The sequence below is a fragment of the Peromyscus californicus genome, unplaced genomic scaffold (assembly GCF_007827085.1).
Source record: "Peromyscus californicus insignis strain IS unplaced genomic scaffold, ASM782708v3 Scaffold_18__1_contigs__length_77618521, whole genome shotgun sequence".
NCBI lineage: Eukaryota > Metazoa > Chordata > Mammalia > Rodentia > Cricetidae > Peromyscus > Peromyscus californicus.
This window is the reverse complement of record NW_026294480.1, coordinates 3734863-3748776: the sequence shown is the minus strand read 5'-3', so window position 1 is coordinate 3748776 and position 13914 is coordinate 3734863. Positions and strand designations below refer to the sequence as shown.

At 42.8% G+C, this 13914-nt stretch overlaps 1 protein-coding gene across 2 annotated transcripts in view; it reads right to left on the bottom strand.

Annotated features, from left to right (window-relative positions):
* Positions 1-13914, bottom strand: part of Adamts16 (ADAM metallopeptidase with thrombospondin type 1 motif 16) — a 117011-nt gene that overhangs the window by 47227 nt on the left and 55870 nt on the right. For both annotated transcript variants that reach the window (XM_052742924.1, XM_052742925.1), the window contains 4 exons: positions 13342-13479; positions 8623-8776; positions 5990-6085; positions 508-656 (listed from right to left, as the gene is read on the bottom strand). In XM_052742924.1, the coding sequence (XP_052598884.1) occupies positions 508-656; positions 5990-6085; positions 8623-8776; positions 13342-13479 (537 nt within the window). The remainder of the gene's footprint in view (positions 1-507; positions 657-5989; positions 6086-8622; positions 8777-13341; positions 13480-13914) is intronic.

The following is a 13914-nucleotide window of genomic DNA, read 5'->3' as shown; positions in this document are numbered from 1 at the left end:
GTAAGCATCATAAACCACATGAAAGAGAGAAAATTGTTTAGGGAATGGTGTAGTGGGTAGCTGTTTCAGCTTTGACCTTGAAGCACTGCCCCTAGTGTGGCAGCAAGTAACTGCCACAGCTACCGATGACCTGCCCCTGGGGCGTGGCCCAGAGGAGACCCTTTAAGACCCGAGATGCACATGTGATTGCTCTCTTAACTCCTCATGGTCTTGGAGGCTGGACTGTAGACCAAGTCAGAGTTCTCCAGAGAACTATGCTGGACTGTACCTCATCTCTCCCAGATCCTGTAATCAACCCCTTATGGGTTGTGAGTTACCCCTGAAATAAACCTCTTTTAATTACCAGATAAACTATGTGGAACTGCCTCATTAATTACCGCTACAGAATGGAGTGAAATTCCCCTTAGTGTTCTCTGCAACATTGTGTAAGTTATAGTGCTGGTATTAACAAACTTGGATGCTGTGGGAAGGCCCATTCGGAAGGAAGGAAGCAGGTCATATACATACCTGGGATTGGTACAGAGACGGTCTCTGTGAGATACTCCTCCCCCACAGGTCCGGGAGCAGGGGGACCAGGGGGACCAATCTGACCAATGGCCATGGGTAGGCTTGGGGCCCTCATCACCATACTTCACACACTGTCCTCCACGACACCACTAAATATTTTAAACATAAATTTAAAATAATTTACATGAGTCCCGCATAGTTGGATTCATTTCTCTTGTAACATCAAGGGGAAGGTGTCTTGTAAAATATGCAAACATTGGCATCTCTACACTCAAAGTGATATCCACTAAAGTCACATTTAGTGTTTCTTCATTTATCTTTCCAAACCCAGCACCACCTGGTGAATCCCTGTAAAGGGAAAATGCAGGGGTCGGTCACAGCAGAAGCCTGAGCTCTGCAGACAGAAGTGAAAAATTGAAATGAGCATCTGGTCTGATTACTCATCTCTGAAGTCATGACCCTTGACTTCTAAAAACAAACGTTCTTTTCCCATCTTGCATTGCAAAGAGAGTCTCAGGTAGAAAAGTCCAGCTGGAAGAGACCTGGGACTCAGCACCTTGTCATTTCTGGTCAGCCCCTGGATTTTAATATAAAACACCTGGGCTCAGGGAAGCCAACTTGTTCATTTAGGGCAGGTTAGATGTCACCCAGCTTTCTGCAGAGATGAGGCAATTGCTCAGGAATCCCATCTCTTCCCATGAGGACTATGGATGGATGCTACCAGCTCCCCCTTTGTAAAAGAATGACTCACTGATCTCAATTCCCACTGAACTCCATATGGCACCTTCACCTCCATCTCTCTCTCTCTCTCTCTCTCTCTCTCTCTCACACACACACACACACACACACACACACACACACACACACACACAAACACACACATTGCTACTTTTTGATTCTGTGCTCTGGAACTTCCTGTAGTATTAGTATGACCTTAACCTCAAGGAGCACAGTGATTCAGGATATCTATTAAGAAGAGGGAAGACAAATGCCTTATCTTTTTCTGTCTGCATTAAAAAAAAAAACAAACAACAACAAAAAAAAACAAAAACAGATCCTGGTTCATGAGCAGTAGGTGCATGTCACACAGCCATCTCTAGGATAAAAGCCAATAGCTTGGCATTGAGAGAAAGTAATGCTACTTCTGAAAAAGGAAAGTGACACCATTTCGATCACCTATTTCTGGTGCATACCATTTCGATCACCTATTTTTGGTGCATGGGTAAAACACATCAAATGAACTACTGACATCTGACTGTTGTTGATATGCGGAAATGGTTTCAATCGGTGTTTAAGAAATATCAGGATACACATAAGATGGAGCAGGAAGTGGAAAAATGGGGACAGGGACTCAGGGACTCAAAGGAGGTCAATACAGAAGGAGAAGGGGGAAGAGGGACAGAAAATACCAGGGTTGTTTGATAAAGCCTCAAGGAATCATGTTATTTTATATTGACCTAAAATCACACACAATACATATGCATATATGTATGTATATATACACATATTCATAATACATACATACATGCATCTCTCTCTCTCTCTCTCTCTCTCTCTCTCTCTCTCTCTCTTTCTCTCTCTCTCTCTCTGTGTGTGTGTGTGTGTGTGTGTGTGTGTGTGTGGTGTGAAGCTTAAGGGAAATTATGCCACCAAGGTTGACAATGCTCTCCCCAGAAGCCATAGACTAACAGAACCCTCAGTACCAGGCACTAGAATGGTTGGCCAGGGTAGTCCAAATGACTCTCCAAACAATACAAAATGTGGCAGCTGCCAATAGCTGATTCTCAGATGTTGAAGATGAGACCCTGTTGCCGAAGACACTACATACTTAGGATACGGGACTTTGATAAGTTAAGCTGGATCTGACTCGGAAGTCTCTCTGCTATCTAGATTCCACGGTGTCAGAAAATCCTATGCCAGATGCTAAGGGAGGAAAACTGACAGTTGTACCTGGTTCTGACACCACAGCAGTGACCAACATGGTACCCAGCTATGACACCATAATATTGACCAACATGGCACCTAGCTGTGATATCACAACAGTCACCAACAGGGCACCCCGCTGTGACACCATAACAACAGTGACAACATGGTACCCAGCTGTGACACCATAACAACAGTGACAACATGGCACCCAGCTGTGACACCATAACAACATTGACCAACATGGCACCCAGCTGTGATGCCACAATAATGCTCAACATGATGAGATATTAGTAAAGGTGCAGTAGATGCCACTCATACGTTGGTGGTAACCAGCAGCAGTCTAACTGGACCTATGCCCCTTTCAACAGGAAGAAAAGACGTGTGGTACTAGAAACCTAGACAACTCCCTGGTGCTAATGAGGTCGTGGGTCCTGGGAGAGAACCTACCCCTCTCTGTTAGAGCAGTTCAGTTCCTAACTGCATTCTCCATCCTCTCTTCACGCCCATGGATAGGTAGAGCTATCTCCCCTCATCAAAGAAGCCTCTCTACAGTAAATGGAGACACCACAGAAAGCCAGGAGTGGGCCCAATGCCGAGATAAATCAATTATGGGGCTGTGTCTCAGGGGACACACCTACATCACAGCTCTTGCATTTAAGGCTCAGGAGACTTCTCAAAAGAGGGAACAGAAAGAAGGTGAGAGCCAGAATGCCAAGAAGTCTGCTGTGAAACACTGTCCTGTAGAAATGGCTGCAGAAACAATATCTGACCAATGACAAAATCAATACACATGAAAACGTGGAAAGGAGACAATCTCACAGGGCCCAACCACTAGACAAGGAACTAATGGCAGGAGAAGGAGAGTTAGTCTCTCCCAGGGATGAGGCCCCTAATTTGTCATCCAATACAGAGTGATTGGCCTTGAAACAAAATGCACACACACAATAAAAATGGGCTCAGCAGGTTATATTTGTATATTTGTGCATATATACATGCATTCTATATATTTATGTTATATAAATTGTATTACATATATAAATATATATGTAAAAACAATACTAATTAGGGAGAAGAGGCTACCAATTTGAGAGTGAGAGGAACATGGAAGGAGTTGGAGAAAAGTATTGTGAGGAGCTGGGGGCAGGAAAGTGAAAGGAAAAAGTGATGAAATTATATTTTAATCAAAAATATATAAAAAGCAAATAATTTCAAAAATCTCCTCCATGTAGTTCTTTATATTTTTCTCTATACAGAAAAGAAAAATCTTTCTCTTGATTCACCATCTGCTTTCATTCCACATGACAAAACAAAGTTCTAAGAGATACCTCTGCTCACTGAGGTTCCTGGAGCTGGGAACAAACAGGATTCCCACTCTCAGACACCCCCATCCCAGGTGAAAGACTAAAGGGAGAGGAGCCAGGCCAAGGTGTGGTACCCTTGGATGGGCCCCTGGTGGGAGAAGAAAGAGGTCAGGTGTGTTTGCTGCTGGTTTTACTCAGTTTTAAAACCAACTGGTTTAAGCCTTCCCATACAGGGAGTAGCAAACGTGAAAGCCAGAATCAGCAGGTTGACCACCTTGAGGATATTTCAGGCAGGCCCGTCTTAGTATGAAGACGAGATTGGAGCTCCTGAGCAAGGCAGGTGAGCAAAGGATCAGGCCTGTCTCCCAAGCAAGGAGCGTGCTGCATGGGAGAAGCGCAGCATTTCCTGGTGCCTGCAGCCCATCTTGCTGTGGATCACAGCACTCCTGCATACGCACTATGTCCTGGTTGACTCTACATATTGAAAATGGGTGGTGACATTGTAAAAGCTTTCTGTCTCCTTTTTAATTAAAACAAATTTTTAAATGGAACATTTCAAGTGTGCACGGATAAAGGTACATCATGTTCTTGAAGCCAGCACTTGAAAAGCTTCAGGGGTGGGGCCAGTTTCCTGTGGGAGTGCAAGGAAAAGAAAGCATCCCATCTTTGCTGTTCAACACAATCTACAATCATCTGAGAAGAGTTTCGATGTACCACGTCAGCCTGTGGCCATATCTGTGGGAGATGATGGTCTATACCCTGTCAGCCTGTGGCCATGTCTGTCTGTGGGAGATGGTCTGTACCCTGTCAGCCTGTGGCCACGTCTGTCTGCGGGAGATGGTCTGTACCCTGTCAGTCTGTGGCCATGTCTGTCTGCGGGAGACGGTCTGTACCCTGTCAGTCTGTGGCCACGTCTGTCCGTGGGAGATGGTCTGTTCCATGTTGGCCTGTGGCCATGTCTGTTTGTGGGAGATGCCAGTCCCTGACTGTGGGCCCTATATTCTGTAAGAGCAGAGAAAGCAAGCTGAGTATCAGAAATGCATACAATCATCTCTCTGCCGTTGACTGTGGACCTCACGTGACCAGCTGTTTTCGGGGACTGTTGTGTTAACTCTCATGCTCTGATGGACTCTCACCTGGAAATATGAGCTAAGCTGCTTTTGGTCAGGGTCTTTTATTACAGTAACAGAAACGTCACCAGCACAAGGCACCATGGGGTCTTGGGCACAACACTGTTGATCCAGCCTGTGCTTCGGCATTCTAACTCTCAAGAAACCACTTCAGCCGAACTGACTACTTCTTCCAAACATGAAGTGGGGAAAAGGCAGTATTTAAAATGCAAGGGAAAATAACATAAAATATTATTGAAAATGAATGAACTTTTAAGCTAAATAAAATGTAGCAAGAACATACAAGTTATATTGAAGGAACACAACAGCTGTATTACCCAGAAAGGACAGTATTTGCTATAAAGAGCACAGAGTGTCTGGGATGCAACTCCGTGTCTAGTGTGAAGGACAACTCAGTGCGGCAATAGACAGGACACACATCTTTCCGAAGAAAGGCATGGTTGTGTCCCTTATGTCCCATTACCACTGGTACTCACTGTCATGTTTATGTGTGGTCACCTGCACTTGAATACCTGGAAACGCTACACAAGGGTCTTTGACAATTGAAAGTTCCACAGCCAGTGCTTCCTTTTATTCACGGGCTCATTCAAGAAACTAATGCTTTTTGTGAGACTTTTACCGTGAGTCAATTGAGTGGCAGCTGCTTGGATCACTAGAACTGTTTAACTGCCAGTTGTGAGTTTCACTTCCATTGAGGGACTCAGCTACACAGCTGATTAAAAGTCTGTTAGACTGAGTGGATATTGGATGCTAGTCTCAGGAAGTTCACCTCCTTCTTCCTTGTAGTGCTTCAATCTGAACGTATGTTTTGGTTTTTCACCAATATCTTTGAGGCCAAAGCAAACTGAAACTGGTCCTTCCTTGGCTGGGGATTGGGTGTTTGTCTTTCCCTTCATGGAGTCCATCCAGTGGTCACCTACTGTCTGACTGCTCAGTCTACTAATTCTATATAACTTACTAATAAAGATGTCAGCATAGAAGAGTTACAGTGTTTTAGCAAGGACGTAGGTGTGCACATGCGTATAAGAAATACTGGTTTTCAAATGCCAGTGTAAGAGAAGGAAGGGTGTGTGGGTTGCAAGATTGAGGTCTGAGTAGAGAACGCTGCTGGAGGCAGCACCTTACCATGTCCTGCCCACACTGGGTACCCTCTGCAGCTGGCATGAACTTAGTTTCACATTTCCTTCCAATCCGATGGCACCACAAGGCCTTACAGATATCCTAAAGGAGGAGAAGCCATTAGTGTTGCAAATGCACTACACATCTGTGACAAAATCCCAAATCTGTCAGGAAGTGGGAGTGGACGTCCCCTCAGCCACAGGGAGGAAAAGTCAAGAAGAAGCCAGAAAACCTGCACCCTGGCCTCCACTCCTCCGAATTCCTCCGAATTGCAGCCATGCAACTTTACTATTTGTTATGGTGGTATTGTGTTCCCCAAAATATTGCGCACGCTAATAAACTTATCTGGGGTCAGAGAACAGGACAGCCACAATATTAAATATAGAGAATAGGCAGTGGTAGCACACGCCTTTAATCCTAGCATTCCAGAGGCAGAAATCCCTCTGGATCTCTGTGAGTTCAAGGCCACATTGGAAACAGCTAGGCATGGTGACACACGCCTTTAATTCCAGGGAGTGATGGTAGAAGACAGAAAGATATATAAGGCATGAAGACCAGAAACTAGAAGCATTTGGCTGGTTAAGCTTTTAAGGCTTTTGAGTTACAGTTCAGCTGAGATTCATTCTGGATGAGGACTCAGAGGTTTCCAGTCTGAGGAAACAGGATCAGCTGAGGAACTGGTGAGGTGAGGTAGCTGTGGCTTGTTCTGCTTTTCTGATCTTCCAGCATTTACCCCAATACCTGGCTCCAGGTTTGTTTTTATTAATAAGAACTTTTAAGATTCATGCTACAATTTGTATTTATGCAATCATGAAATCTGCAGATCACATAAGGTAAACATAGGGTTAATCTAGGCATTAAGGAAACACATAAAAATGTAATTTAAAAAATCCAAATAACATTTTATATATTCTTCTCCAACTCAATTCCCACTAACTTCCTCACATAGGAAAAGTTGTTTTTATTCTTTCTTTATTAATTCCTTTATATTTGGAGTCAAAGTCTTGTTCTGTTATTCAGGCTGTCCCTGAACCCCCAGGATCAAATGAACCTCCTACCTCAGATTCCTGAATATCTGAAACCATTGGTACTTAGCACTGTGCCTACTCTCCGATTTTTGAACTAACAATGATCAAGACATTGTTGGCGTATCCATCCATCTATTCACCTGTGTATGCATGCATTAATGCATGCATGCATCTGATTATCCATGCTTCCATCTACCCGTTCACTGATCCATCCACTCAGGAGTCAAGGATACACAGAATTCTCACCAAATATGCACTTATTGCCAGAGTTTCTGGCTACACAAAGCAGCAGCTAGCAGAAGTAAAATTAGGAGGAGAAATGGAGATGCAAAGGGGCATTGTGGGAGGTTTTCGGCCCCTCTCTATCGAATTGCTGAAACAGACAGCACCAGGGAGGTCAAAGACGAAAGCAATATCGTCAGACAGAGGTGGGTTTTGTTGAACAGTAAATATGCTTGGAACTGATGTCCCAATGCCTGAGGCTTGTTTAAGCAAACACCTTGTTTGGGATGCTGATAAGGGCCATGCATATTCTGTAACAAATTGGAGTTAAAGTGATTTCCTTTCACCCCATGTAACTATTTCATCAATAATAGACAGCCAACCTACAGTTAGCTTGGTGTTGTTGATACTTTGTGAATGGCATTGGGATACCATTGATGGTGTGGTGCATAGTCTCAAAGTTAACAGCATGGAGCCTGGAAGCTCAGTCTGGAAAGTCGAAGCTTTAAACAAAACTTTAGTTTTATATGCTTATCCCTTTAACAAATATAAGAGTAATGTAGGGGAAAAAATTCTTGGTATTTCCCACAAAAGGGCAACTGGCCTTTAGGAGAACCCCAGCTGAGTTCAGGAGATGATTGTGCTGGATAGAAAAGAGGCAGGGGCATTACTAACACTTCTGAAGTGCTGAGGGCTCTCTGGAAGCCTGCACATATTTTTGTGTATTTTATTCTTGATTTCATTATAAACTAGAATAAAAGAAACCTCAAAACTAGTTACTTTCATTTGATTTATGAGTAGCTTTCCTTGTGGTTTTAAGTAGAGCAAATTCCTAAAATCTGGACGCTCCCTGTCTAGTCAGAGTGTGTATCTGTGCTCTGTGAAGGATTTATGCAGGAAATCTCCGAAGAGACATCCCCAGGGCTGCAGAGGCATCACCTTTTGTGAGGAACTGCTCTATAAATACTTTACTTGGGAAACTCAATAGTCAGAAGCCCCGTGATGTACTGTCGCCTTCCAGTAGACTGTGCTCATGTTGGGATGGGGGTGGGGAAACACTGTTTTTTTAATACAATGCAGAGTATGAATTTGCCAACTTAAACCAACTAAAAGTTATTACTGTGCTCCCACATGATAAATCAGAAAGAAAGATCTGACCTAACAAGCCAAGTCAGCTTTGAAACGAAAGCTGATACCCACAGCAGTATCTACCCTCATCGGCTCTGCCAGCAAAGCATGTGTTCCCTGTTACATCGGGGCCAGTCCCGGCATATAGGATTTGACATTTGGTAGGTGCCCAATAAATGTGGAATACATCACTGTCAGTTACACTAAATAAAACGATTTTATGAATCATGGTGTAGTGAGCATGTGACAGCAACCACTTGCCTTCCTGAAGTCCAGCATGCAGAGCTTGGCTTTCTCTCCAAATTGCCACTTGCACTGTGTGTTCGCATCGTACAACTGTCCCGGCAGCTTCTCAGGGTATTTGTACTCTTTCACAGGCTTCGGCTGATCAGCAAGGCATATCGCTTGGGCAGTGCTGAAGCAAACAGGAAGAGTTATCGAGGGATATACATCCTTCCTCGTGCAATCTGATGACACATTTTGTGTAGAGAAGCTTATTCTCTTTCCCTCCAAGTTCAGCACAATATCTTTCTTAATCCTATTTCAATACAGAAGCCACATTTTCCTGAAATTATTCATAAAATATTTTACCTATCTAAGACAAATTGCTCTTCCTTAGCTATCCCAAGCTTATCATCAAGGAAAATGAAACTGAGTAATTGCAACCAGATGTTTAATGTGAGAGTTTCTACCACAGAAACACTTACACACACTTCTTGCCAGAAACAGTTGGACTACAGAAATTGCCGTGAAAATCAAATCATAATCAAACTATCTCAGATATGCCAACTCACTTCCTCCCCTTCCCTTCCTTTCTGTTCCATCCTTCTTTTCCTCCATCCCTCTCTTCTTATCTTTCCTTCCCTTCTCTTCTCTCCCTCCACTTCTGCCCTGGCTGAGGGGTACCTACACCACATCTACAGCTTCTTCTTCAAGGACTGAATTTCCAGTAGCCATCATCTGTATGCAAGATGGTTACTGGGTAAATGTCCAAGTCCAGAACACCTGGCATAATTTGTTCATTTGCAGTGAGTGTTTTATAGTTTTATGCTTGCAAGTAGCAAATAAGTCATTCCTATGAGTTCCAAGAGCCCACATTTCTCTAAACATCTTACTAAACCCAAATGCTATAATCACCACAGACTGAATCCCTGACTGGGAGAACTTTGGCTGTACTCTTCTTAATGTTACTTCCAGTTCCACACCTTGTAGCTCATCAGTCTGCATCAAAGGTAGTGTATAGTCCCAAAGGGCTTACTGTGGATTCCACCAAGCATTGTGGGTAAAGTACCATGGCTCTCCCCAATCTCTTCAGAATATGGGGGCAAAACCAAGTCTGTGAGGTCAGCACTACCCAAAACCAAGCCCAGAGGAAGATATTAGAGAAAACTACAGACAGAAATCTGTCACGAAGATAGTTGCAAAAGTCTGTAACAAAACATTAATGAAGAGTTCATAAATACATAAAATAAGTTATATACCACAGCCAAGTAAACTGAATCCTAGGTTCAAAAATATAACATATAGCACAGCCATATGGGCTCAATCCTAATTCAACATTCAAGAGTCAGTTGGGAGGGCATGCTGGGGAGATAACTCAATATTTAAGAGTACTGTTTACTTCTCCACAGGATCTGGGTTTACTTCCAGTGGCTCACAACTGTCTGTAACTCCAGTTCCAAGGAATCTAACATCTCTTTTGGCCTCTGTGGGTATTGGGCATTCGTATGATACATATACATACATGCAGGCAAAACACACTTGCACATAAAATAACAATTAAAAATTTTAAAACATTGAAAGTCAGTTGCCATAATGCACTTTGTCGATGTCACATGACATCAATAGATGCAAGAAAGACATATAGTAAAATCTGACACCCATTCCTAGAAAACTAGGAGGAAAAGAAAATCCCTTCAACTTTGTAAAAAAGATAAGAGTTAGTAAGCAGAGCAACATTTATTTATCTAAACCCACCTCTCAAAGGCATCTGTGTCAGCAGATAACGTTTTCTGAGATCTCCCACTTTCTCACTTGGAAAATGATGGATTGTGACTGAGCTGAATGATATCAAGCTCTTTACATTATATGTTGCAGTCATTTGAGCAGGGAAGGATTTTGAAACGCCCTCATGCTGTCTCTGGCCTCAGCCATTGTTTTCATAACATTATTTCTGTCCTAGTACCATACACAGACAGACAGTAATGATGTGACTCAGTGGTTCACTAACCATTATCCCTCTATTTTTCTTTCCCTACATGGTGGTCCCTGCTTCCTCGTCTCATGTCTTCAGCACCAATGTCAGCCCTGGCTAGCATTCCTCAAGGTGAACACTAGAAAGCTTCTGGATACAATAGAAAAGGAAAGCATCCCAATGGTCTCTCAGTGGGAATCCCATTTCCTCACCCACAGAGTGGTAGGAGTTTGACAGGGGAATCCACTCCCCTTCACATCTCCAGTTCCTCAAGGTGCTTCCTTCCCAATGCATTATGCACTCAATTCACAGACTCACGCTGGTGAGAGGGTAGGCATAGGCATTGGTCTATGAGGCAAGATTCCAAATGAAGAAAAAAAAAAAAAGATGAGTCTGTGTTATGAAATGCAACACAACAGGCTAGAGTCTCCCTGGGTCACTGACTCCTGTATTCAGACATGAGTAATTGAAGAACTGTGTGTATTCATGGTAAATGACACATGACTTCACTGAGTGAATTTCTCCAAACAAGTCTCTGTCCTTCTGGACTCCACCTAGAATGGAGAAAAGCCTTGCTGGCCACCCCAGGCCCATCAGGTTCCTTTAGTATGTGTTTTTCCATTTCCCACATGCTGGGCTGCTGATGGAGGGCAGCAGCAGCAGCTTACTCATGGCTGGGACTGCATCCCAACAGCTACCTAATTGGTGGAGGATAGAACACTGTTTTGACTATGTGGAAACCAGGAAGCCAGCAACCACACCAGGCAGACAGGCCGCCTCCAGTTCCTCAAGACTGAAAACTCTAGGTTTCACACATGTGAACCTGTCCCATTTGAAACTATGCTCTCAATTTAAATGAATTTTCACAGTGATTTGACAATGAGATGCTCTCTTGGAAAGTTTGACATAAAAAAAAGACGGTACAAAATATTGCATGCTTATTTTTAATTACAAAATCTACAAATTAGTAAAGTCCCTGAAGATAGTTTCATTACAAAATCACTGAAAAACATTTTGTTGATTACCATAAAACCAAACCAGCATAGTTCAGCATCTAATTTTCCTCTTTCAGTATTGCTGAACAAAACTGAATTTTAATTCTAGAATCTTAATACTAATTTTGAGAGCCACATTCTGATTTGAAGATTGCAGGCACACTTCTAATGTCCTCAGATGACTTTTCTGTGACTGGGCAATGGTTTCCTTGTGATGAATCTGTATCCTTGCTTTTGGCCCTCTCAATGATGCACATTATTACTACATACCCAAATTTTCATCCTCTAATTTTCCAAGTTGTCAGACTATAATTTAAAATTCTAAAAATGTTGAGATATGTGTCTCATAGACATTGAGATGAAAGAGAGCTCTGTAAAATTTAGAACAAGAACCAAGAAAATTATGGAAATGCTTTTGAGAAAAGAAACTCCAAATCTCCCCTGTTAATATAAATAAGTGCAGAGACACATTAAAGAGAAAAACTCTTCCTCATTACAGAAAGTTTCACTCAGACCAGAAAAAGATGAATAATTGCAAGAAAGAGTTAAAGACACTTCAACCAGCCCCCAGTGTGGAAGGGAGATCACAGGGAACTCTCAGTGAAGAGAAGGAATCCAGATGAGAGGCCAATCAAAGCTGCTCTCACCTTGTTTAACATGGCAGCAGTGAGCAAGAGCCTTACACTGGTCTAAGTCTGAGAACAAGTGGCTGTGGATGCTCAGCTCTGAATGGGATGTCAACATCATCCACTCTAAGTAGAAGAGGGTGCAGAAAGAATCTAAGAGCCTGGGCATGTAGGGTGTGGGAGGGAGGTGGGTTGTTATGAAACACTCATGTCCTTTGGGAATGGCATGGCTATTGCATTCATAAACTCATAGGAACTTTGGTTCTCTGCACAAGACAAGACAGACCCGTTGACATCCCAACATGGAGTCTCAGCTATCTCTAAGGACCCATAGCCACTTAAGGATCACTGTTGGAAGAGAAAATAAGTTTTCTCGGTATAGCCACTATTAACTTACCCATGCTCCAATAAGTAACCCCCACTCTTGCAAATAGAACCCACCCCAATTAAACTCAATGGGTCACAAAATTAAAGTAATAAGAAAATAAACCAGAAACAGAAGGGATGTGGGGGGCTGGGGAGATTGCGTAATTGGAAACTGCCAGACACAGAAGGCAAGCACCTGAATTCAGATCCCCACATCCTTCATGCAAAACCAGGTAAACAACAGGTGTCTGTAACCCCAACCTTGTAGGGTGAATAGCAAGGGACTAGAAGGCTGACAGATCCCTGTAGCTCACTGGCATTCCAACATAGTCAAACCTCAATGTCAGGTTCAAGAAGAAAGTTTGTCTCAAAAAAAAAAAAAATAAAGGTAGGAAGCAATGGACCAATTGAAGAATTATACTTGATGTCAGCCTTGGGCCCTCATACCTGTGTTTACCCCCCAACCCTACACTTACCTACACTTATACAAATGCACACACACACACACGAGAGAGGGAGAGAGAGAGAGAGACAGACAGACAGACAGACAGACAGAGACTGGGGGACTTGGGGAGAAGGAATGGACTGGTGTAAGTGGGAGGGGATGAGAAGGGATAATGGGGGTGTAAATGATGAAAATACATTTTATATACATGTATAAAATTGTCAAACAAATAAATTTTATAATAAAAAACACATAAAAATGTAAAATAATCAAGAATGTTGATGTGAAAAAAAGAAAAAGCCACCCCCCTGCCCAGTTCATAATGAGCACAAAGCCAGCTCGAGGGATCCATACCTTAGAAACTTGTGCAGGTACTGACGGCTGCAGGAGGACCAGGAGAAGACGCCATTGCGTCCTGCCAGTGTTGGGGACATTATGTTGCCCTCAGACTTTTTGCACATATTCCCTTCTCCATCATGGACCATACCAAAGCTAAGGCAGATAGAAAATGGATATTTCAATTCAGAGATTGGGTTATAGTATCTATTATACACTGTGAGGGCAAGTTGAGTATATGAAGATGACCCTTCTTCAAAAAAAAATTATCAGACAAATTGTGGAGAATATTTGTGTGTTCCAAATTGTGGAGCCTTTTGGAAGAACAAATGACTTATCACATAGCTTCAAAGAGCAACATATCAAATCCCAGAGGTCTCATGGATACTACCAGGTCTGGGAGAATTTTCAGAGATATTTGTTAGAAATACAGAAGTCATACATGTATGTGTTTAGGGCTGACAACTTGGGATTTGATCTCAGAGAGTTTCCCCTGGAATACACTGAATCTCTTTCAGGAGACATTAATTACCTGTAACTCTTGATCTGGGGGTGCTCACCCATCATGTTAGAATGTCAACTGGTGTGTTA